This window comes from Nicotiana attenuata, chromosome 3, assembly GCF_001879085.1.
Source record: "Nicotiana attenuata strain UT chromosome 3, NIATTr2, whole genome shotgun sequence".
Classification (NCBI taxonomy): domain Eukaryota; kingdom Viridiplantae; phylum Streptophyta; class Magnoliopsida; order Solanales; family Solanaceae; genus Nicotiana; species Nicotiana attenuata.
This window is the reverse complement of record NC_031991.1, coordinates 9,785,812-9,809,620: the sequence shown is the minus strand read 5'-3', so window position 1 is coordinate 9,809,620 and position 23,809 is coordinate 9,785,812. Positions and strand designations below refer to the sequence as shown.

General features: G+C 41.9%; 1 protein-coding gene across 1 annotated transcript in view; it reads right to left on the bottom strand.

Annotated features, from left to right (window-relative positions):
- LOC109223291 (ALBINO3-like protein 2, chloroplastic) overlaps nt 1–22,918 on the bottom strand; it is a 38,674-nt gene extending 15,756 nt beyond the window's left edge. The window contains exons 1-5 of the mRNA XM_019387546.1: nt 22,384–22,918; nt 21,225–21,331; nt 19,885–20,012; nt 12,629–12,700; nt 1,404–1,505 (exon numbers count right to left, since the gene is read on the bottom strand). Coding sequence (XP_019243091.1) covers nt 1,404–1,505; nt 12,629–12,700; nt 19,885–20,012; nt 21,225–21,331; nt 22,384–22,796 — 822 coding nt within the window. The 5' untranslated portion in view covers nt 22,797–22,918. The remainder of the gene's footprint in view (nt 1–1,403; nt 1,506–12,628; nt 12,701–19,884; nt 20,013–21,224; nt 21,332–22,383) is intronic.

Genomic DNA, 23,809 nt, shown 5'->3' with positions numbered 1-23,809 from the left:
GTGAAGAATAGGATACCAATGTCATCAATGACATAGGCAAATGATAGCAATGTCAACAATAGCAATGTGAAGAGATCATTGGCCTACCGGCCAAATCTGTAGACATTTGAAATTCTTACCAGAGGAAGAAAACATCTTTCCTTAAAACATGGGTTGGATGCACAAATCTCCCCCTTCCAGTATATGCATCTGAAGGAGGTATCTTCAATTTCTCACATAAAGCTCATGCCAACAAGTTCTAAGCATAGCTCGAACTTGTGTCTCGGTATCACCTAAACATATGTGCATGATTTTCACTCATGTGAATCTTCTCGAGGTGGCTCCTTTCTTTCTTATTTTTTAAGTTTTTGCACGTAAAACTTCTAGGAACCCATTTTTCAAGATGCTTTTTTGGGGAAAATGGAGAAACAAGGGAGATTTTATAACAGAAGAGCAGTAAGCACAAAATAACAAGAGGAGGCAATTTCGTAAGTATTCTTTGCTTCCTAACCAATCTGCCAACTGCTGAACTCAAGTCCTCCAGGAAGTTTAAGCCTTTGCTCGGTGATCATCCAAACCAAGATGAAATCCTCTCTTCTCTAAGATTCTACACCACCATTTGGGAAGATCGAACTTTATCGAGCAGGTCTTATAAGTTAACTGAATAGAGGTAACATGAAAATCCACCTGTTGGTTAAATCTTAGATCCTCGAGAGTTTTGAGCACCGAAGGGGATCTGAGATTACAGAACTCAATGTTTACAGATTTACAGTTCCTATATTGTTTGGGAGAAGAGTTCCTAGCATTCAAAACCGTGCAAGAATGGATTATTTTTCCTTGCAACAGTATATCAAAAAGCTCAAAAATGTGAAGGGGCAAGAAAGTAAAGGCAAATCTAGTAAGTATTGACAATAAACAAGCACTGGACAATGGAAAAAATATTTAAAAACAAAACTGATGCTGGTATATAGGTGTCTGATACCTATAGAACTGTAGAAGATTTTTTTTTTCCTTTTACCTACTTGCTTCAGGCCTGCCCCAAACTTGAAACAGTATCCAAGACCCATCACCCCTTGCAGGGTGGGCCTCAAATGAACATGTCTTATACATAAAGTGATGGTTCATGTTGATGATCAAATGCCTAAAGGGCAGCCCGGTGCACTAAGCTCCCGCTATGGGCAGGGTCCAGGAAGGCCGGACCACAAGGGTCTATTATACGCAGCCTTACCCTGCATTTCAATGATTATATTGGATGGCAGCCAACCCGCCAAACAGAAAAGAAATTATATGTGAAACTGTATCTAGTACCAAGGACGAGAACAACGGATAGGTCTCTTAATCCCATAATGAAACTCCGGTAACACAAAGAAAGAAAACAACAAAACAGATAAGCAGTAACACTCAAGTTGATAAAAGCAAGATACCTGAACATTGACATAATGCAAGCCCGCAATCAGTAAAGGAATGACTGGCCCTAAAACACCACTAGGGAACTCAGTCAAGTTCTGGAACCAAAGAATACCCCCCTACAATGAAATGAAATGGAAATCAGTATCATCGAGTAGGAAAAAAAACCCAAAAGAATTCCGAAGCTTTACATAGTATATAATTGCAAGACTTGGACTACTAACCAGAAATAATTTTGTAACAAATAGTAAACTATCTAGTTATGCTATTAAAGTCCTTCATAAAAAATCGAACATGCTCTATAATCTATATTCACAAAAGAAAAAATGAAGGCAGTGGTTAGGAGCTTGTAGAGAAGGAGGTGAACAAGAAGCAAAATGGTTCTTTTAGAGGAATCCGGAGAAAATCAAGGGGATAACTGAGTGGAGTTTTGTGGGAGTTTAATATTTAGCTTAAAATATATATATATATATTTATATGCATATCGCCTCATGTTTTATTCGTGTTTCGTGGATTTCGGATGTGAAATGTAATGATTTATGCTTATTCATGGTATTTTTATATTTAGGAATCATCTGGAGGCAATAGGGGGCGAAAGGTACGAGATTAGAGTCAAAAAGAAGTAAAAGATGAAAAATTGGCCATTGTAGCGCCACAGGCAGCATGGCGCGCTACCTGTGGCGCCATTTCCAGAATGCTTATTTTCCCAGCGCCCGGGCTAGCACCCCACACTGCCCTGGGCGCTGGTGACGGAAACTTCTCCAACTTTGCCCAGGACAAGGTTATTTCGGCCCAAAACCTACCCAACGCGTATAAAAGCAAGGCTAAGCCTATTTTGAGAGGGGTGACGCCAGCCTATTTTGAGAGGGGTGACGCCACTTTGAAGGAAAAATACACACGAGGAATATTCGGGAGCAAGGATATCTCAGTTTTCTTCATCTTTTCTTAGTATTTTCAATTATTCAACACTTGTGAATGAGTTTTTGATATTATCATGAGTGGCTAAAACCCATAGTTCTGGGGTTGTGATTTAGCCATGAAAATTGTTGTTTAAAGTTGACTTAACCTTAATTATAATTCACCAATATATGGTTGCTTCTTCAATTCTGTGATTAATTGCTTAATTGTCTGGCCAACAGTTAGGTTCTATTTACTATCTATGCTATGCTTGGGAAAGCCATGTTTAGATTAGAGAAGAATTGAAGAGAGCATGATCTTAACTCTGGGGGAGGATTTGTGGTTAGGATAGGAATAGTCACCGTGCTTAATTAAACATCGTAATCTTAATGCGTCCTTAATAGATTGATTCCATAGGAATATAGACGTTAATCTATTCTGAATAGGCGAGTAGTAGTGTAGTACTTCGGGAGAACGCACGAGTGAATTGTATGAAAGAGAGAGTTAACGAGAGCACAATATGATTGGTGAATCGATCACAACCATGGAATATTTGTCTCTACAGAATACATAATAACCATTTTGCTGCTTGATAATTTAGTTACTAGTTAGAACTATTGTTTAGTATAATCACACTTTTGAATTCGGATTGACTCGACTGAATAACAATTTTGGTGAATTTAATGGGTAGTTAAATAAGTCTCTATGGGTTCGACACTTGACTTGTTATTTAATTACTTGTTCGACAACGTACACTTGCGTGTGCGTTTGGGAGCGAAAAATTTTTGGCGCCGTTGTTGAGTTGTGTCCCACATCGGTGGGTTATTGGTATCTTGGTCTCCTTATATGGTCTTGGGCCATACTCACCTCATAAGCTAGCTTTTGGGGTTGAGTTAGGCCCAAGTTCCATTCTTATCATGGTATCAGAGTCAGGCCCATCCCAATTTATTGTCACCGATGTTGGGCCCCCATTTATATTGTCCACGCTCCAGTTGCAGGCCTGGGCGTGAGGGGGGAGGGGGGGTGTTGAGTTGTGTCCCACATCGGTGGGTTATGGGTATCTTGGTCTCCTTATATGGTCTTGGGCAATCCTCACCTCATAAGCTAGCTTTTGGGGTTGAGTTAGGCCCAAGTTCCATTCTTATCCTTGGGCCTAACTCAACCCCAAAAGCTAACTTATGAGGTGAGGATTGTCCAAGCCATATAAGGAGACCAAGTACCTCAAATCCCTCCGATGTGGGACAACTCAACACCCCCCCCCCCTACGCCCAGGCCTCTGGAGCGTGGACAACATAAATGGGGGCCCAACATCGGTAACAATAATTGGGATGAGCCTGGCTCTGATACCATGATAAGAATGGACCTTGGGCCTAACTCAACCCCAAAAGCTAACTTATGAGGTGAGGATTGTCCAAGCCATATAAGGAGACCAAGGACCTCAAATCCCTCCGATGTGGGACAACTCAACAGCCGTTGTCGGGGACTTGAATATTGATTACTTTCTAGTTTTTGGTTTAATTGTTTATTTCGTCAAGTCTAACGTTTCTTAATTGTTGCTCTGCTCTCAGGAACTTTGATTAAATGCAAAGGGCTAGAAGCCAGGATAGACTTCAAGGCTTTGACCCTGAACCTGAGAGAACATTTCACAGAAGGTTGAGGGAAGCAAGGGGACACAGATAATCTTCAGGCACTTGTTCAATTTCCTGTGGACATAACAGAGGAGCAACATATGGCTGTTCAGGAGGTGGCGATGCCCAGCATTGCTAATGTCACCTCCAGCATTGTGAAGCCCAGAATCACTGGGCACTTTGAGCTGAAACAGAGCATGATCCAACTACTACATGCGAATGGGCAGTTTATGGGTCTTCCACACGAGGATCCACAACAGCACATCCTGAACTTCTTGGAGATTAGTGGTACTTATATCACTAACGGAGTCACTCCAGGCTCACACTGTTCCCGTTCTCTCTGTTTGGCGAAGCAAAGCGATGGTTGAAGGCGGAACCAGCTAATTCTATTACATCATGGAATGATCTGGCGAGGAAATTTTTGGCAAAATTCATGGGTTACTCTGGTGGTCACAAGGGAGACTGGTGGTGGAATGGAGAGGTGCAAGGAAAAGTGGAAATCAAGAAAGCAGCATATCTGAAGCTAGTGGAAAGTGTAGACGATGAGGAGAAGAGGGTGAATAGGGAGCATTATAAGTTGGCTAAGAAAGAGGCAAAACTAGCAGTTACGGCGGCCAAGACTACAGCTTTTAGTCATTTGTAGGAGGAACTCGAGGGCCGAGGTGGGGATAAAAGGTTGTGCAGGTTAGCCAAGACGCGAAAAAGGGAGGTGCGTGACTTGGACCAAGTGAAGTGCATCAAAGACGAAGAAGGTAGAGTTTTGTTGGATGAGGGTTTTATTCGTCGAAGATGGAAGACCTACTTCCATAGTCTCTTGAACAAGGAGGGGGAAAGGAGCATTGTACTGGGTGATTTGGAACACTCCGGGTGTCGCTGTGACTTTGGGTATTGTAGGCGGATTAGAGTTGATGAAGTTGAGGGGGCTATGCGTAAGATGAGCAGATGCAAAGCGACCGGGCCGGATGAACTCCTAGTGGAGTTTTGGAAGAGTGCGGGCAAGGCAGGCTTGGAGTGGCTCACTAGGTTATTTAATGTCATTTTTAGAACGGAGAAGATGCCCGAAGAGTGGAGGTGGAGCATGATGGTTCCTGTATACAAGAACAAGAGTGATTTCCAAAATTGCAATAACTATCGGGGTATCAAGCGCTTAGCCATACTATGAAAGTCTGGGAGAAAGTGGTAGAGCTAAGGGTGAGAAGGAGTGCGTCTATTTCCGAGAACCAGTTTGGGTTTATGCCGGGGCGTTCAACTACAGAAGCCATCCACCTTATTAGGAGATTGATGGAGCAGTATAGGGAGAGAAAGAAGGACTTGCATATGGTGTTCATCGACTTAGGAAAGGCGTACGATAAAGTTCCGAGAGAGGTTTTGTGGCGGTGTTTGGAGGCTAGAGGTGTACCTGTTGCCTACGTTAGGTTGATTAAGGACATGTATGATGGAGTAAAGACCCGAGCGAGGACGGTAGGTGGAGACTCAGACCATTTCCCGGTAATAATGGGGTTGCATCAGGGGTCTCACTCAGCCCTTTTTTATTTGCTCTGGTGATGGACGTACTGACGCGCCACATCCAAGGGGAGGTGTCGTGGTGTATACTATTTGCAGGTGATATTGTATTGATCGACGAGACACGAGACGATGCGAACGCGCAGTTAGAGGTATGGAGGCAGACCCTGGAATCTAAAGGTTTCAAGTTGAGCAAGACCAAGACAGAATACTTGGAGTGCAAGTTCAGTGGCGAGACTCAAAGAGGGGAAGGGGAGGTGAGGTTGGACTCGCAGGTCATCCCTAGGAGGGAGTTTTAAGTACCTTGGGTCTATTATTCAGGGGATAGGGAGATTGATGAAGATGTCACACATCGCATTGGGGAGGCATGGATGAAATGGAGACTCGCTTCCGGTGTTGTGTTACAAGAAGGTGCCACCGAAACTTAAGGGTAAGTTCTACAGAGTGGTGGACAGACCAACGATGCTGTATGGGGTTGAGTGTTGGCCAGTCAAGATCGCTCATGTCCAGAAGATAAAGGTAGCAGAGATGAGGATGTTGGGATGGATATATGGGCACACCAGGTTAGATAGGATTAGAAATGAGGTTATTCGCGACAAGGTGGGTGTGACCCCTATTGAGGACAAGATGCGGGAAGCGCGACTTAGGTGGTTTGGTCATATGAGGAGGAGGAGCACAGACGCCCCGGTGAGGAGGTGTGAGGTTGACATTGGAGGGTCTACGAAGAGGTAGAGGTAGGCCTAAGAATAGGTGGGGAGAGGTGATTAGGCAAGACATGGCGCAGCTTCAGCTGACCGGGAACATTGACCCTTGATAGGAAGGTATGGAGATCGGGAATTAGGGTAGTAGAGTAGGTAGTCTAGAGTGTTCATAACAGTAGTATTGACGCACAGTCTCGCTTTTGGTTGGTAGTAGGTTTGTATGACTAACCGTTATTTTCTTTCATTGTTGATCATCTTACTATCTTGTTGTTTTTATTCTGCTTTTATATGGCCTTTTGGTACTATCCTTCTTGTCTATTTTCATTATTATGGTACTTATGCTTTCCTGAGCCGAGGGTCTATTGGAAACAGCCTCATTCTTATAGGGTAGGGGTAAGATCTGCGTACACACTACCCTCCCCAGATCCCACGGTGTGTGATAATACTGGGTATGTTGTTGTTGTTGTATTCTTTCCTTCAGGCAAAACTGCAAAGATCATAAGTGAGATAGTCGCCTTCAAACAGAAATCGGGGGAGTCTTTATACTCAGCTTGGGAAAGGTTCAAGGGGCTGGTCAGAGACTGTCCTCATCACAACCAGACAAATGAAGTGTTAGCTCACACTTCCATAGAATGGCTACATCCTGAGACAAAGATTGTGGTAGATGCTGCAGCGGGAGGTCAAGTGTTGGAGAAAAGCATCGATGAGATATATGCATTATTGAACAAATTCTCCAAAAGCAATCCTGATTGGCAAGGAGAGATGGGCAGACACACAGTGCAAAAATCTGCAGGGGTTCTCGAGTTAGATGTCGTGTCTGCATTATCAGCGCAGATTGCCACATTGGCCAACCAAGTCAATCAGATGACCTTGGTTATTACCAAGTAACAAGCCCAACCAGTGCAACAAGTTAAAATATTTTGTGAAGTATGTGGAGAGGGTCACATGAGCGACTTATGCCCAGTTAATCCAGAGTCTGTCTATTTTGTGGGTAATGCAAATAGTGGCCAGACAAACCAATATGGGAACACTTACAATCCTAACTGGAGGAACCACCCAAACTTCTCTTAGGTGGAAATCAAGGTGCTCAGAATCAGTACAGGCCACAAGCGCCTCAACAGCAATATAGACCATCTCAGGCTGAACAACCTACAAACCCGACGAGTCACCTTGAGGAGACGATGAAGAAATTAATGGCTGACCAACAAGCTCAAGCAGCAGCCCACGCTGCAACGATTCAAAATTTGGAGCGACAAATGGGGCAACTTGCCAATGCCCAAAATACTTTACCAGTTGCAGCTCTTCCAAGCGACACTGAGGCTAATCCTAAGGCATCTATTAATGTTGTATCGTTGAGGAATGGGAGACAGTTAGAAGAAGTCCCGTCGAAAAAGAGGAAGCAAGTGACTTTTCATGAGAAACCGACCACCATGGATGCAGAATCAGCAAAAGCAAAGGAGCCAGAGAAGCCAGGCTGAAGAGGCGGTGGCTAAGCAACCCCCACCATTAGTTGCGAGGCCACCACCTCCGTTCCCTTAGAGATTGCAAAAACTGAAGGATAATGCCGTTTATAAAATGTTTCTTGATATTTTGAAGCAGGTGCAAATCAATATTCCACCGGTAAAAATCCTGCAAGAAGTGCCCAATATGCCGAATACATCAAGGATATAGTGGCAAATAAAAAGAGGTTGACAGAGTTTGAGGGTATGGCACTCCTGAAGAATGTAGCTCAAGAATTCAAAGCAAGCTACCTCAGAAATTGAAGGATCCGGGTAGTTTCACTATCCAAATCTCGATTGGTAAGCACACAATCGGGCGAGCTTTGTCTGATCTTGGGGCGAGCATCAACTTGATGCCGCTATCTGTGTTCAGACAGTTGGGGTTGGGTGAACCGCGCCCAACCACGGTGATTTTGTAGCTGGCTGATCGCTCCCTTGCTTATCCTGAAGGTGTAATTGAAGATGTGTTAGTTCAAGTGGGTTCTTTCATATTCCTTGCTGATTTTATTATCTTGGACTATGAGCCTGATCAGGAAGTCCCATTTATTTTGGGGCGTCCATTCCTAGCCACAGGCCGAGCTATAATTGATGTATGTGAAGGAAAGATGACGATGAGAGTGGGTGACCAAGTGGAGGTATTCAATATGTATAAAGCACTCAGATTGCCAGCCCATTATGAAGAGCTATCATGATTTCTGTAGTGGAAAGTGATGTGACGTCATTGGTGACGTATATGAGCCCCATAGATCCTCTTGAACGAGCCTTGATTGGGGATGAAGAAGACACTGAAGATGAGATGATGGAGAAATTGAGCAAGTACTTGACATGTCTTGTAGTTATGTCCATGTTTGGGAAATTTGAGGAGTTAGACAGGCCTGTCACTCTGACCCCTCCTAAGCATTTATTGAAGAAGCTCCAAAGCTAGAGCTTAAGCCCCTTCCAGCACATCTGCGCTATGCTTATTTGGGGAACTCTGAGACATTGCCAGTGATTATCTCATCCAACTTGACCAATGTGCAAGAAGAAAAATTGCTTAGAATACTTCGTGAGCATAAAAAGGCTATTGGGTGGACAATTGCTGACATCAAAGGAATCAGTCCATCATTTTGCATGCATTAAAATCTTTCTGGAAGATGGACATTGCCCCAGTGTTGAGCAACAAAGGAGAATAAATCCCATTATGAAAAAGGTCGTGAAGAAGGAAGTAATTAAGTGGCTCGATGCAGGTATCATCTTTCCTATTTCTGACAGCAACTGGGTAAGCCCAGTGCAATGTGTGCCTAAAAAGTGGGGGATGGTTGTGGTAGAGAATGAGAAAAATGACTAATTCCTACTCGCACAGTGACGAGGTGGATAGTTTGCATTGATTACAGAAAGCTCAACAAGGCAACCCGCAAAGACCACTTCTCACTTCCATTCATTGACCAAATGTTGGACAGATTGGCGGGGCATGAATATTAATGCTTACTTGATGGTTATTCGGGGTACAACCAGATTGTTATATGCTAGAGGATCAGGAGAAGACCACTTTTACATGTCCGTACGGTACTTTCGCTTTCAAGCGAATGCCGTTTGGTCTTTGTAATGCACCGACCACTTTCCAGAAGTGCATGATGGCTATTTTCACTGATATGGTGGAAATATTTGTGGAAGTCTTCATGGATGATTTTTCAGTCTTTGGGTCTTCTTATGATGATTGTTTGAAGAATTTGAGCAAGGTGTTGGCCCGTTGTGAAGAAACAAATTTGGTGTTAAATTGGGAAAAGTGTCAATTTTATAGTACAAGAAGGCATCGTGTTGGGCCATAGAGTGTCAAGGAATGGCATTGAGGTTGATAAGGCGAAGGTGGAGGCAATTGAAAAATTACCTCCACCTATTTCTGTGAAGGGTGTCCGGAGTTTCTTGGGACACGTAAGGTTCTATAGACGCTTTATTAAGGATTTTTCAAAGATTGCGACTCCCTTGTGCAGGTTGCTTGAAAAGGATGTAACCTTCAATTTTGATGAAGCCTGCCTGAATGCATTTGAAGAGCTCAAAAAAAAGTTGGTGGTTGCCCGCATTATTGCGGCACCGGATTGGTCCTTACCATTTGAACTTATGTGTGATGCAAGTGACCATGCGATTGGGGCAGTGCTAGGCCAGAGGAAGGACAAGATGTTTTACTCGATATACTATACGAGTAAGACTCTTGATGAAGCACAACTGAATTACACCACCACCGAAAAGGAGTTGTTGGCCGTTGTGTGGGCCGTTCAGAAATTTCGGGCATACTTGGTGGGACCAAAAGTCATAGTCCATACCGATCATGCAACAATCAAGTATCTATTTACAAAAAAGGAATCCAAGGCTAGATTGATGCACTGGGTTTTGTTGTTGCAAGAATTTGATGTAGAAATACGAGATCGGAAGGGTACAGAGAACCAAGTAGCTGATAATCTATCAAGGTTGGAAAATCATGACCACGTGGAGAAGGGTGGACAAATTAAGGAGGCATTCCCTAATGAGCAACTTTTTGCTCTCACCCAAGACCCCCCCCCCCCCCCCCCCCATGGTACGCGAATTATGTGAAATATCTTGTGAGTGGGGTACTTCCTCCTAAAATTGAATCTGAAGCTAGAAAGAAGTTTCTACATGATGTGAACTTCTACTACTGGGATGAGCCATTCTTGTACAGGCAGTGTGTTGATCAGTTGATGAGGAGATGCATTCCGGAAAGGAGGTGAAATTAGTGTTGTATGATTGTCATGCATCGCCTCATGGGGGCCATCATGCAGGCGATAGGACAGCTGCAAAGGTGTTGCAATCTGGGTTCTTTTGGCCAACACTATTCAAGGATACCCATGCATTTGTTAAGAAGCGTGACCAGTGTCAAAGAACAAGAACAATCACAAAGAGGCATGAGTTGCCTTTGAGTAACATCCTGGAGGTAGAGATTTTTGATGTGTGGGGGATAGACTTTATGGGACCGTTCTTATTGTCCAGAGGAAACAAATACATCTTGCTAGCAATTGACTACATGTCAAAATGGTAAAGGCGATCGCATTGCCAAAAATCATGCCAAGGTGGTAGCTGCTTTTGCGAGGAAGAACATATTCTCGAGGTTTGGGACTCCACGCGCTTTGATTAGTGATGAAGGGACACATTTTTGCAATCGGTCGTTGAATAACCTTCTAACTAAATATGGGGTCCGCCATAGGGTTGCCACGGCATATCATCCGCAAACAAGTGGGCAAGCTGAGGTGTCCAACAGAGAAATAAAGCAAATATTAGAGAAGACAGTGAGTGTGAATAGGAAGGATTGGGCTGCAAAGTTAAATGATGCCTTGTGGGCATATAGAACTGCATACAGAACACCAATTGGGGCATCGCCGTATAAGCTTGTTTATGGGAAGGCATGTCACTTGCATGTCGAACTTGAACACAAGGCGTACTAGGCCATTAAAAAGTTGAATATGGACCTTGAAGTCGCGGGCAAGAAGAGACTCTTGCAGTTGAATGAGTTAGATGAGTTCAGGTTGCACTCTTATGAAAATGCTAAGCTTTATAAAGAGAAAACAAAAGAATGTCATGACAAGCGTATCAAGCCACGTCACTTCGAACCGGGCCAGCAAGTACTATTGTTCAATTCTAGGCTCAAGTTGTTTCCTGGGAAATTAAAATCGAGATGGTCAGGTCCATTTGAGGTGGTGAGAGTCACTCCTTATGGTGCAATTGAGTTGTGCGCTTTACATGGTGAAAGAAAATTTTTTAGTAAATGGGCACAGAGTCGAGCACTATTGGGGATGAATCATTGATCGTGAGAAGACCAAAGTAGTACCCGTTGATGAGTAAGCGAGGCCCTGCGTCGTGCCGCGACGTTAAATAGGCGCTTGTTGGGAGGCAACCCAATTTTTATTATTTTCATAGTTTAGTTTTTTAATTTTTAGTTAGAGTAGACTAGAATTCTTATTTTCTTTGTAGATATAGAAATTATAGGTAGAATGGCGGGGGGCATGTAAATTGGGTACATAAAGCGCTCGGGGGATTGGGGAATTTAGTCACAAAAAAAATCGCCAAAACCAACGCCCCACGCTGCCTGGGGCGCACTTTACAATAAGTTTAACGCCCCCAGCGCTAGGCCTAGCGTGGAGCGCTGGGCCAGGGGGCAGGTTTGTAAAAAAAAAAAATTCGTTTTGTTTATATATTTATTTGATTAACCCAACAACCCATAAAACCCAACCCATATACCCTCACATTACAATCCATATCCATACACAACTTAAATTAAAACACAACTCTAACACCTTAACTCTAATTATTCTCTCTCACTGTAACTCTCGTGATATTGACTTATCTGAATAAATTGGAATAAATATGGAGAATTCATAACTATCTAATAGAGAATTAGGGCATAGTTGGTTAACTGAATGTCCATAGGGCACAAAGAGGGCTGTCCAAATGATAAAAATATGTTTCATGTTAAAATCCAAAAAAAAAAAAAAAAAAAAGAAGACTTTCAAAATATTGAAAACCATTTGGGATACCACTAAAAGAACAGAAAACCTCATCGGATGTGTGTAAATCTCATCTTTCTTTGGAGGAGGAGATGGGAGGAAGCAATTTTTAAGGTAAAACAAGCATCCGTCCATTTCAATAAGCACACTAGTAGAATTCATGTTGCATAATCCTAGATTTAAGGGATAACATTTATGTTTGTATATTTATTACGAAAAACTGTTACAGATATTATGTGCCTTGCTTTTTTTTTTAGAGTTACTATGTTAGTATCAATGCTATGTTGTTGGATTGCATATTATCTGCAGAAACAAAAACGATTCGTTTTTAATCGTTTCTGAGATGGAGAAACAACAAAAAGTTTCAAATCTTGAGCTAATGTACTAGGTGTATTAATGAGCCTTGCAATAGAATGATAATCAAAGAACAGACTAAACAATTAAATAAGTACAAGAAAGAACCATAATAACAAAAGAATAATAACCTACACAGGAATTGCATAAAACAAGAGTGCCCTTACACAATCAAAGCCTTCGTGATGATCCAGTGACATTCTTCTAATAGTTGTAATCCAAAGAAGAAAGCAGGGCACCTAGAAATGAATAAGAATATAATCAAGATGACAAGATTACTCAGCCACATCTTACTTTCATCAAAAAAACAACCAAATTTCATGCATAGATTTCGATAGCTTCAACCAAGCAAATATCATTCTATCATTCTTCATACCCTCCATGTGAATATAAATCTCGATTGGTGCATCTACTTTTTTCAGGTGAATTCTTCATCAAAAACTAAAAATAAAGCAAACCCGGAATCCAGATTGAAGGTAATAAGCCAGGAAAACGAAATACAACTTATTGTCGTCTTAACTCCTACTCATACTAAATAAGCAAACAATGAATCCTACAAACCTCATTCTAAAAATAAAATAAAATAAAATAAAAAGAATCTGCAAACCATGATTTCAAGACCATTAACTAACTAGACTGGGTCGAAGACCGAGAAATAAATGTCCCAAGCAGTAACAACAGCTCTCTCTCTCTTCGAACTTTCTCTCTCACACCCTACTGTGTCTAACGGCTCTCTGCCAGCACCGGTGACAAGCCAAGCTCCGGCACCGGCGACGGCCATCACCACCACGTAAGTTCTCGCCCTCGATCCTCCCTCCTTTCTCCCTCTCACCCCCTACCCTTCTCTCCTTCCTCTACCCTCTCCACGCTATCCCTTTCTCTGCCCATTTTCCACCTACGTCATCAAAAACTAAAAATAAAGCAAACCCGGAATCCAGATTGAAGGTAATAAGACAGGAAAACGAAATACAACTTATTGTCGTCTTAACTCCTACTCATACTAAATAAGCAAACAATGAATCCTACAAACCTCATTCTAAAAATAAAATAAAATAAAAAGAATCTACAAACCATGATTTCAAGACCATTAACTAACTAGACTGGGTCGAAGACCGAGAAATAAATGTCCCAAGCAGTAACAACAGCTCTCTCTCTCTTCGAACTTTCTCTCTCACACCNAACCCCCGGAAAGTACCTTAGGAAAGGTTTAAGTAAAAGGGTAACCTAAAGGGAAAAACCGAAAAGGTAAAAACCGAAAAACTTTAACTTAACGTTTACGTTTCGTTTAACCGTTCCCTTTAAAACCTTCCCTAACTTACCTAAAATTAAACGTAAACTAAAACGAACTAACGAAATTCCGTAAACTAACCCTTACAAACTTCTAAAATTAACTAAAAAATAAAATAAAAATAAAAGACTCTCAAAACCATGATTTCAAGACCATTAACTAACTAGACTGGGTCGAAGACCGAGAAATAAATGTCCCAAGCAGTAACAACAGCTCTCTCTCTCTTCGAACTTTCTCTCTCACACCCTACTGTGTCTAACGGCTCTCTGCCAGCACCGGTGACAAGCCAAGCTCCGGCACCGGCGACGGCCATCACCACCACGTAAGTTCTCGCCCTCGATCCTCCCTCCTTTCTCCCTCTCACCCCCTACCCTTCTCTCCTTCCTCTACCCTCTCCACGCTATCCCTTTCTCCGCCCATTTTCCACCTACGTCGGCGGCGTGCACAGAGCTGGTGACTTCCATCTCCTCTATCCCCCTCTCTTCCTCCCCCCCCCCCCTCTTGTGTTTGTGCGCAGTGACGGCAGATCTAGGGTTCCCAGCGGGACCAACCACGCGCCGGCGAGAGTGTTACTGTACAGTCAGATTTTAGGCCAAGAGATATCATGGTGGCAGCTATCTTTTCAGAAGCGCCCTGTCCCACAACAGTTCAGCCGGCTCCGACGAGCAACGGTCACTACGGCCAACTTCCCGGTGACCTTTTCTAGCGATTGTCGTTGAAGAAGTGGCAGTGAAGGTAGCACCAAGTTGAATATCCAGGTTCTACTCTCGGGAGTTGGTACCTCCCGCCTCCCTCACTATCTTCGTTGTGTTAGTTAAATTGGTGCCATTTTGATCCGCATTAATATAATCATAATATTTGCGTGCCTGTAACTACATATCGTTTTCTTCTAGATTGGTCCTTCGCCTATTTTTGGGTTAGCGATTTTCCTTAGTCTGTCGTAGGTATAGTCGCTGAGGACTGGGATGGTAGAGTAAGGTCATGTCCTTGGGTGGGGCGGGATGGTGGGGCAAGGCTCAGAAGTGGGACGGGAGGCAAGGGGAGCAAGGGGAACAAGGGAGCCTCTAGGTTGAGAACTGGGTCATGGAACATAGGTGATAGAAGCACTGACGGGTAAGTCTATAGAGTTGGCAAAGATTCTTCGGAGGAGGAAGGTTAATATAGCTTGTGTCCAGGAGACTAGGAGGGTAGGATCGAGGGCGAGGGATGCGGACGGGTATAAGTTGTGGTACTCTGGAGTGTAAGAATGGAGTGAGTATTTTGGTGGACAGGGATCTTCAAGAGTCGGTGGTAGAGGTCGGGCGGGCGAGTGATAGATTAATGACTATTAAGCTAGTGGTTGGGGAGTGGACTCTAAATGTAGTTAGCGCTTACGCGCATACGGGCTTGGATGAGGAGGTTAAAAGGCGTTTCTGGGAAGGGTTGGATGAAATTGTGTGTAGTATCCCTCTTGCCGAGAAGTTATTTATAGGAGGGGATTTCAATGGTCATATTGGGTCAACTACTGATGGCTATGGCAAGGTGCATGGCGGCTTTGGCTTTGGGATTAGGACCGGAGGAGGTATTTCGTTGTTGGATTTTGCGGAGGCATTTGAGCTAGTGATTGCAAACTCCATTTTTCCGAAGAGGGAGGAGCATTTGGTTACTTTCCAAAGCACGGTGGCGAGTACCCAGATTGACTACATCCTCCTTAGGAGATGTGATATAGGGTTGTGTAAGGACTGCAAGGTTATTCTGGGGGAGATCCTCGCGACGCAGCATAGACTCTTGGTGATAGACGTCGGTGTCATGATAAAGAGAAAGAAGAGGTCGGCACGAGGACGATCGAGGATCAGGTGGGGAGCCTTGACTAAGGATAAAGCGTAGGAGTTGGAGGGGAGGTTATTGACATTGGGAGCCTGGAGGAGTAGTGGGGACGCGAATGATATGTGGGCGACGACGGCGAACTGTATTAGGGTGGCGGCAAAAGAGGTGTTAGGGGCCTCGAAGGGTTACACTGACAGGCACAACAGCGACTGGTGGTGAAATGAAGTGGTCCAAGGCAAAGTGGAAGAGAAGAAGGCGGCGTACTTGAGGTTAGCAGGGAGCACAGACGAGGAGGAGAGGAGAGCGAACAAGGAGAGATATAAGGTAGCTAGGAGGGAGGCGAAGTTGGCGGTCACGGAGGCTAAGACTGCTGCGTTTGTTCGTCTGTACGAGGAATTGGGGGACAAAGGCGGGATAAAAAGCTCTTCCGACTGGCCAAGGCAAGAGAGAGGAAGGCTCGGGATTTGGACCAAGTGAGGTGCATTAGAGATGAGGACGGCAGAGTATTGACGGGAGAGGCACGAATTAAGAGGAGATGGCAGGCCTACTTTCATAAACTTCTGAATGAAGGAGAGGACACGGATATTGTGCTAGATGAATTGGGGCATTCCGAGAGTCACCGAGACTTTGGGTACTGTAGACACATTAGGGTTGAGGAGGTCGCGGGGGCTATGCGTAAGATGAGAAAGGGTATAGCGACCAAACCAGACTAAATTCCGGTTGAATTTTGGAGGAGTGTGGGTAGAGTAGGTTTGGAGTGGCTGACTGGGTTGTTCAATATTATTTTTTCAGGACAAAGAGGATGCCGGATGAGTGGAGGTGGAGTACGGTGGCACCGTTGTACAAGAACAAAGGAGATATCCAGGATCGTAACAACTATAGGGGTATCAAGTTACTAAGTCATACCATGAAAGTTTAGGAAAGGGTGGTGGAAGAGAGGGTGAGGAGAACTGCGGCTATATCCGATAACCAGTTCGGGTTCATGCCGGGTCGTTCTACTACGGAAGCTATCCACCTTATTAGGAGGTTGGTGGAACAGTACAGAGATAGGAAGAAGGATCTGTACATGGTGTTTATTGACCTGGAGAAAGCGTATGACAAGGTACCTAGGGAGGTTCTTTGGAGATGTCTGGAGGCGAAAGGTGTGCCGGTTGCTTGCATTAGGGCGATTAAGGACATGTATGATGGAGCAAAGACTCGAGTTAGGACAGTGGGAGGCGACTCAGAGCAATTTCCGGTTGTGATGGGGTTGCACCAAGGATCTGCGCTCAGCCCATTTTTATTTGCCCTGGTGATGGACGCACTGACGCATCATATTCAAGGGGAGGTGCCATGGTGTATGTTATTCGCTGACGACATAGTTCTGATTGATGAGACGCGAGGCCGCGTTAACGAGAGGCTGGAGGTTTGGAGACAGGCCCTTGAGTCTAAGGGTTTCAAGTTTAGTAGGACTAAGACAGAATACTTGGAGTGCAAGTTCAACGCCGAGTCGAGGGAACTGGGCGTGGACGTGACACTTGAATCACAGGTCATCCCCAAGAGAAGCAGTTTCAAATATCCCGGGTCGGTTATCCAGGGGGATAGGGAGATCGACGAGGATGTCGCGCACCGTATAGAGGTGGGGTGGATGAAGTGGAGGTTAGCATCTGGAGTCCTATGTGACAAGAAGGTGCCACTAAGGCTCAAAGGTAAGTTCTATATACCGGTGGTTAGACCACCATGTTGTATGGGGCGGAATGTTGGCCAGTTAAGAACTCTCATATCCAGAAGATGAAAGTAGCAGAAATGAGGATGTTGAGGTGGATGTGCGGGCACACTAGGATGGATAAGATTAGGAATGATGATATTCGGGAGAAGGTGGGCGTGGCCCCGATGGATGACAAGATGCGGGAAGTTAGGATCAGATGGTTCGGGCACGTGCGGAGGAGAAATACGAACGCCCCAGTAAGGAGATATAAGCGGTTAACTTTGACGAGTATGAGAAGAGGTAGAGGGCGGCCCAAGAAGTAGTGAAGAGAGGTGATCAGGCAGGACATGGCGAGACTTCAGATTTCCGAGGACATGGCCCTTGATAGGAAGGTGTGGAGATGTAGCATTAGGGTTATAGGTTAGGAGGTAGTGGTGCTCTTTTCTACTTCGTACCGGGTGAGAGGCCAGTCTGATAGGGTTGTATCCTAGAGTGCTAGTGGTTATTGTTGTGTCCACACTTTTCTCACTTTTCATAGTACCGAGCCTTTCTTACGTGTTATTGTTATTATTTTTCTTTTATTTTTTGGTACTTATGATGCTGTTATTATTTCTATGCTTCTCTGTTGTCGTTGGTACTGATATATTGTCTTTTTCGTCTACTTGAGCCGAGGGGTCTATCGGAAACAGCCTCTCTACCCTCTTGGAGTAGGGATAAGGTCTGCGTATTGTTGTTGTTGTTGTAAGCAGTAACAACAGCAATTACTTTTGATAAGTAAAAGTATCTTTATTCCATAGGAATAGCACCAAGTAGGTGCAGCTATACACAAATAGCCCAGCCTTCTCTGTTTCAAACATCTAGCGAGTTGAGGAATTCAAGTAGAGAGTTTTTTATTTTTCCAAAGGAATTCAAGTAAAGAGTTGACATCATATGCATCTGTCATCTTAAACCAAAAGGCCAGAGAATATAAACATTCCAAAGACCAGATATCAATTTCCCAATCACCTTTTTCAACCTTACTGTTAATGTTTTTGCAATAATATTATATTTTCCTCCCACCAAACTAATTCGTTTGTAGTCGTTGAGTTCTTCTACATCATTCCTTTTCGGAACAAGAGCAATGTTTGTTACATAGAGGCTTTTCTGAAAGACTTCATATTGGTAGAAATAATTTACAGTATCCATTATCCCATTTGAAAGACTTCAACAACAACAAGAAACCCAGTTTGATCCCATAATTTGAAAGACCTCATGCATGGAAAACATTTATGCTTCCATTGTATAATCATCAGGTCCCGAGGTTAGTTTCCATAGTATGTGTCGGTGCTTCCTCAATCTATTCTCTTCCACTGTGAATGGTCTTTGCAGCCGTTCTCTTTCACTTGTTGTAATGGTGGGAATGTCTATACTCTATACCCCCCAAAAAAACTGTATTCTTGCCTCCTTGCTGAAGCAATAAACACCGGTACTTTTGCCTCCAGGATATCTCCCTACAGCTTTTGCAATTTCCTGAAGTTCTCCTTCCCTTCTTAATACAGTATTTTTCAACAATTTCTTCCTCACCTGATACCATAACTTTTCTTCCTGCCTGCTTCCAGCCTTTGTAAATTTTCTCGACACTTGACAGCTGTTTCTTTTTCTTACTTTCTCTAAATCACCATAAATGTTCTCATTCCACTCCCTTAAATCTTTTTTTACCAACTTCTATAACCAGGGGTACTCCCAACAGCCTGTAATAGCACCTACATAGCAACAATTACTAGTCTATGTCTCAATTTCAAGCTAGTCAGGATCAACTATATGAATTTTCACAACCATGTGATTCCACTTAGACCTGCATTAATCTAATATTTAAAAATTCATACAAACTTCTGACAAGACCAAAAGACTCAAGCGCTTTTAGGAACCAAGAAGGAAATAAGGTTGTACAAGCACTAACACAAACATATTGTCCACTTAACATCACTATAAATCAAATGAAATCATTCTAGAAATTTATCCTATAAAAAGATCCTTTTCAGAAGACTAACTAAAGAACAATATCTTCACAATCCCGAATACAACTATTCTTATTTTATTTTATTTTTGTCTACATATATCGACCACTCAAATGAGATAACCACGATTCAAGATTCCAGTCAATTTTTGTTTTTTTGGCTCACTACCACCTAATATGCAGATCGTTGCATTTTGCAGAGCAAGAACACGGTCATAATTCGCTACCTAACCTGCAAGAAATTCTCTAGGGGAAGGTCTTATAGATCATAAGTAAAATACGTTAACTTGATAAACAAATAAGAGCATCTTATGTTGGGAAGAGCTTGAAGGCCTAACACAGTAAGACTACTAGAAATACCTATGGAATAACTGAATTTAATTTGGATTTAAAGACAAAACTCTTATGAATCACATAAAGTATAATGATTACAATATCGCATCACAAATCGGAATAGTAAATCTCGGATTCACTCAGATAGTACTGAATTGTCGTAAGTTTTGGTTTTGCTGCACACTAGGCTCCCAAATAAAGGTCACAATTTCCTCACTGTATTTTAATGTACAATCAAAAATAGTTATCCAGAATTTTATAAAAGGTACTAAAGCAAATTAACTTGATATAATAAAATAGAAAGGATTATCACCTGAACTGCCAGAGAGGCGAAGTACCAAAAAAATGAAGGACATCCTGCTTCTTGTTTCTGCTTGAAAAAGATTTTAAGTTGGTCTCTTAAACTCCTTCCTGACATAGGCGGAGGGAATGGAGGAGGCACTTAAAAATACATAAGAAAGATCAGTTGAAAAATAATAGCTTCTGCCGGGCATTCATCTCTATTAAGAGGTAAATACTATGTCCATTTTCTCAAACAACTCACTAGGCTAGCCTCTTTAACTCTTTCTTTTTCATCTGTTTTGTGGAGGCTGGACATGTCATTATGAGATGGATTCTTGAAGCAACAAAGAAAATAGCAGCAGCATCAAAGTTATAATGGTTGTTCTGTTTTTTCTTTTTATAATTAGCAGTGTGTGGGCTAGCTTGAGAGCACCTCAACTAATCTACAGGGCAACTTGTCCGGTCCATAAGCATAGGTTTCCCAAGATACATCCATCAAGGCTGAAGCAGATGGGCTCAAACCAAGTGATATAGCTGGTGTTGGAACCTAAAATGTCTGGGTTGTTAATCCCATGCTTCAACCATCAGGCCATCCCTTGGGGACCCTATAACTTTCTTTTTGAACAAGTGCACCTCAAGAAACATGAAATGACAAAATGCAGGTATACGAATCTACTCTAGGGTGAATAGATACTGAAGCACTTGGAGGAAAGAAGTAGAACTATAAAACACATTAAATTTAAGATTTCTATTGTTTTGTGAATCTTGAGCAGAAATGATAAGGAACTGAATTGTTAAAAAAAGAGAATCTTATTTGTCATCTTCTAGTGGCAAAATCACTGAGCATCTTACCAAGTTAATTTCGCAAATTAACTTGTCATCTTCTTGCGGCAAACTCACTCAGCATCTTACCAAGTTAATCCAAATCTATGAGCATCTTCTTTGAAGATTTTTATACTAGTAGGCATTTGGACAATATTTGGTTGAAGTTGAAAAAAAGAGTGTATTTGAAGTTGAAGTTGAAAAAGAGTATTTGGAAGTTGAAGTTGTGTCAGACTTAAATTTCACTTGGAAAAAAATTGAAGTTTTGTGATTAAGAACCATTATTTCACTTGAAATACTCCTCAAACCAGTTTTCCAACTTCAAATTCTCCATTTCAAGTTGAAGCTGAAATAATGGATCAAATGGTAAAGAAAACATTGATTTACAAATTATATTTCAAGTTGAAGTTGAAATAATGAAATATTTTTTTATCCGAAATTCCAATCAAAAGGAAAAGTCCACCCATTCATTCACTCCATCCTACTTTTTGAGTTCCAAAGTTAGCATCAGCTAAAGGAAAACGAACGGTATTGAGAACCAAGCCTCACATTTAGGAAATAACTCTCCAATCCTCTTCAACTTGTGGAGTTGCAATATCACAAATGGGAACAATGTCAGCCTCATAGCCACTGTTGAAGAAGCTATTATGATCCACCTGCAAACCAAGTACATACACCATTATTTTAAAGTCATGGGCCATATACTATGATTTAATACAAATTACAAACAACTACAAGATTAAGAGATTATTGACTGTTCCATGTGCTTTTAAACGGAATTTTGTCAATAACTCTCTTTCTTGGTTGAGGAACAACGCAGGCCTTGTGGGCCATATAGCAAAATGGAGTGGGTCTAAACCAGTGAAGTACAGAATTAAGCTGCTTAAGCCAATTTTGTAAACACAGCAACTTGATAATTACTGCCGACAGCATAGAACCTTTTGTACAAACCTGGTAAATCCTAAGGCACAAAGTTCACATTGTATTACTGTTAACAGCATATACCTCCAGCAAAAACCTGGTAAAACCAAAGGCATAAAGTTCACAAAGAAAATATGCATGGTCCCCGAAGTATCCAATGATTAAATTTTGAACAAACCACTTCCTCCCACCAAAAAGTAGACAGTAAAATATTTGGCTAGATAGAAGATAGTATGACATAAGTAGGCATCCACTGGAATCCATTTTTACAAGTGAACAACAGCATGCAACTACTTGTACTAGTATCGAAAGCCTAATCCTGGCTCTTAATGACAAAAATTTCCAATAACATGACAACAAGTTACACATTAGATCATCTTCAACGGTTGTAAGCAGAGCGCAAGCGAAAAGAAATGTTTAGTGCCACAATTTACTCTTGACATGCACCTATCTCTACTACCACCAAAAGCCTAATGCAGGCCCTTATATTTTCCTTTCCAAATCATGCAGTCCCTTATCATAGACAAACTTCCAGCAATATGACACATTTTGCACCATATATCACAATTTACAAGATACAATTCTCTTCTATTAGCGCTTTAATGCATAAAAAAAGCATTTTCTGCATTGTTTGCTTAACTTCTGTATATGCATTTTACACTGTACATAATAGCTCTTTTCACCTTACTGTATCAATGAACAACGCATATTTAAACTACAAATTTTAAAACTTAGAATTTCTGAAATTCAAAAAAACAAATCTAAAGGTGCTCAAAAATAATTTTACCAAGGGAAGCCAGTGAGGTCATGATAACCATCCAGCAACGATATCAAGGCACGTACTGGGAGAATTGAATCCTCAACACTTCCACTAACATTTTCTTCGATCAATGACAAGTCCGTGTTCTCATACTGAGTCATCACCGAGTCACCGATATCACCAACTCGCCAGTCGCGAGTAGAGAACGAACGGCAGAAGGAAACACTGTGCGGTCCATAAAGTTGCGGGTGCGACGGTAATAACGAGTCGAGAAAGTGGGGGTGCCGGCGGTGGCCATGGTTGTTGCGGCGATAGTGATTGGAAGGGTTTGAGGTTTTAGTATGAGAGTCTGAAGAAGTGACAGTGTGGAGAAAGGATATTTCCGGTAAATTATGAGAGCAACGACGGAGCTTTGATAGGGAGAATCTCTGAACTGACATGACGGAGAGGTGGGTGGCGGCCGACGGCGGGGCGGAGAATCGACGAGATGGCAATTTAGTAAATAAATTCAACTAAAATACATTTTTGGTAGTTTATTAAGATTAGAAGTTTTGGTCGTCCTAATAATGGTAAAAACTTACCACATTTGGAGTATTGTAAAGCATCAACTTGCACCATTTATTAATTTAATAAAATGAAAACTTTATATGTAAATATATACTAAATCTAATTTATGTTTATTTTTAGCTGTTGTTTATCAAATTTTGGAGACTAGAAACTAGAATTTCATATTGAATTTAGGGGTAGAAAATTTAGGATTTAAAGGGAAACCCCGGACATGATGGCGTTTTAGGGAAAATGATGAAATTATTCAAGAGATTAGATAGGGGTATTCTCTAATCGGAATGTCCATTAGCTCACGTAACTCATCTAAATACGGAGGCGTCAGATCCTTCTGCGCTCTTACTTAATATTGAACTTAGCCCTATTAGGAAGAAAGGAAGGTTCTATTTTGATAGAAGATCGAGTGAAAAGGATGTTATTAATAATTTAGTGGCAAGGTCTTGGCATGAACAATTAGATGGCTTAAGAATGGTAAAAAAATTACCATATTGGGGTGTTTTAAGGCATATCAAGTTGCATGATTAAGTAATTTAATAAAATAAAAAATTATATATAAATATATACTAATTTAATGTAAATACTCGATGCTAGTAAGTTCTTACTCTACTAATCATGATCATATTTTATGTTAATTTTTCAGACAAAAAACTGCACTTATTATATAGCAAAGTTTTATTAATAGAAAGAATTCAACTGAACAATGCCCAAAGTTAAATATGAACCAGTAAGAATAGTTAGACCTGAAAGTCCAATTCTTAGTGAACTGCGCCGCGGTCCAATTCTTAGTGAACTGCGCCAGTCAAAAATAGAAGAAAAATATGATTTTTTGATGATGATTACATCAGATGAAGAGTTTGAACCTAATAGAAAATATTTAAAAATATTATGG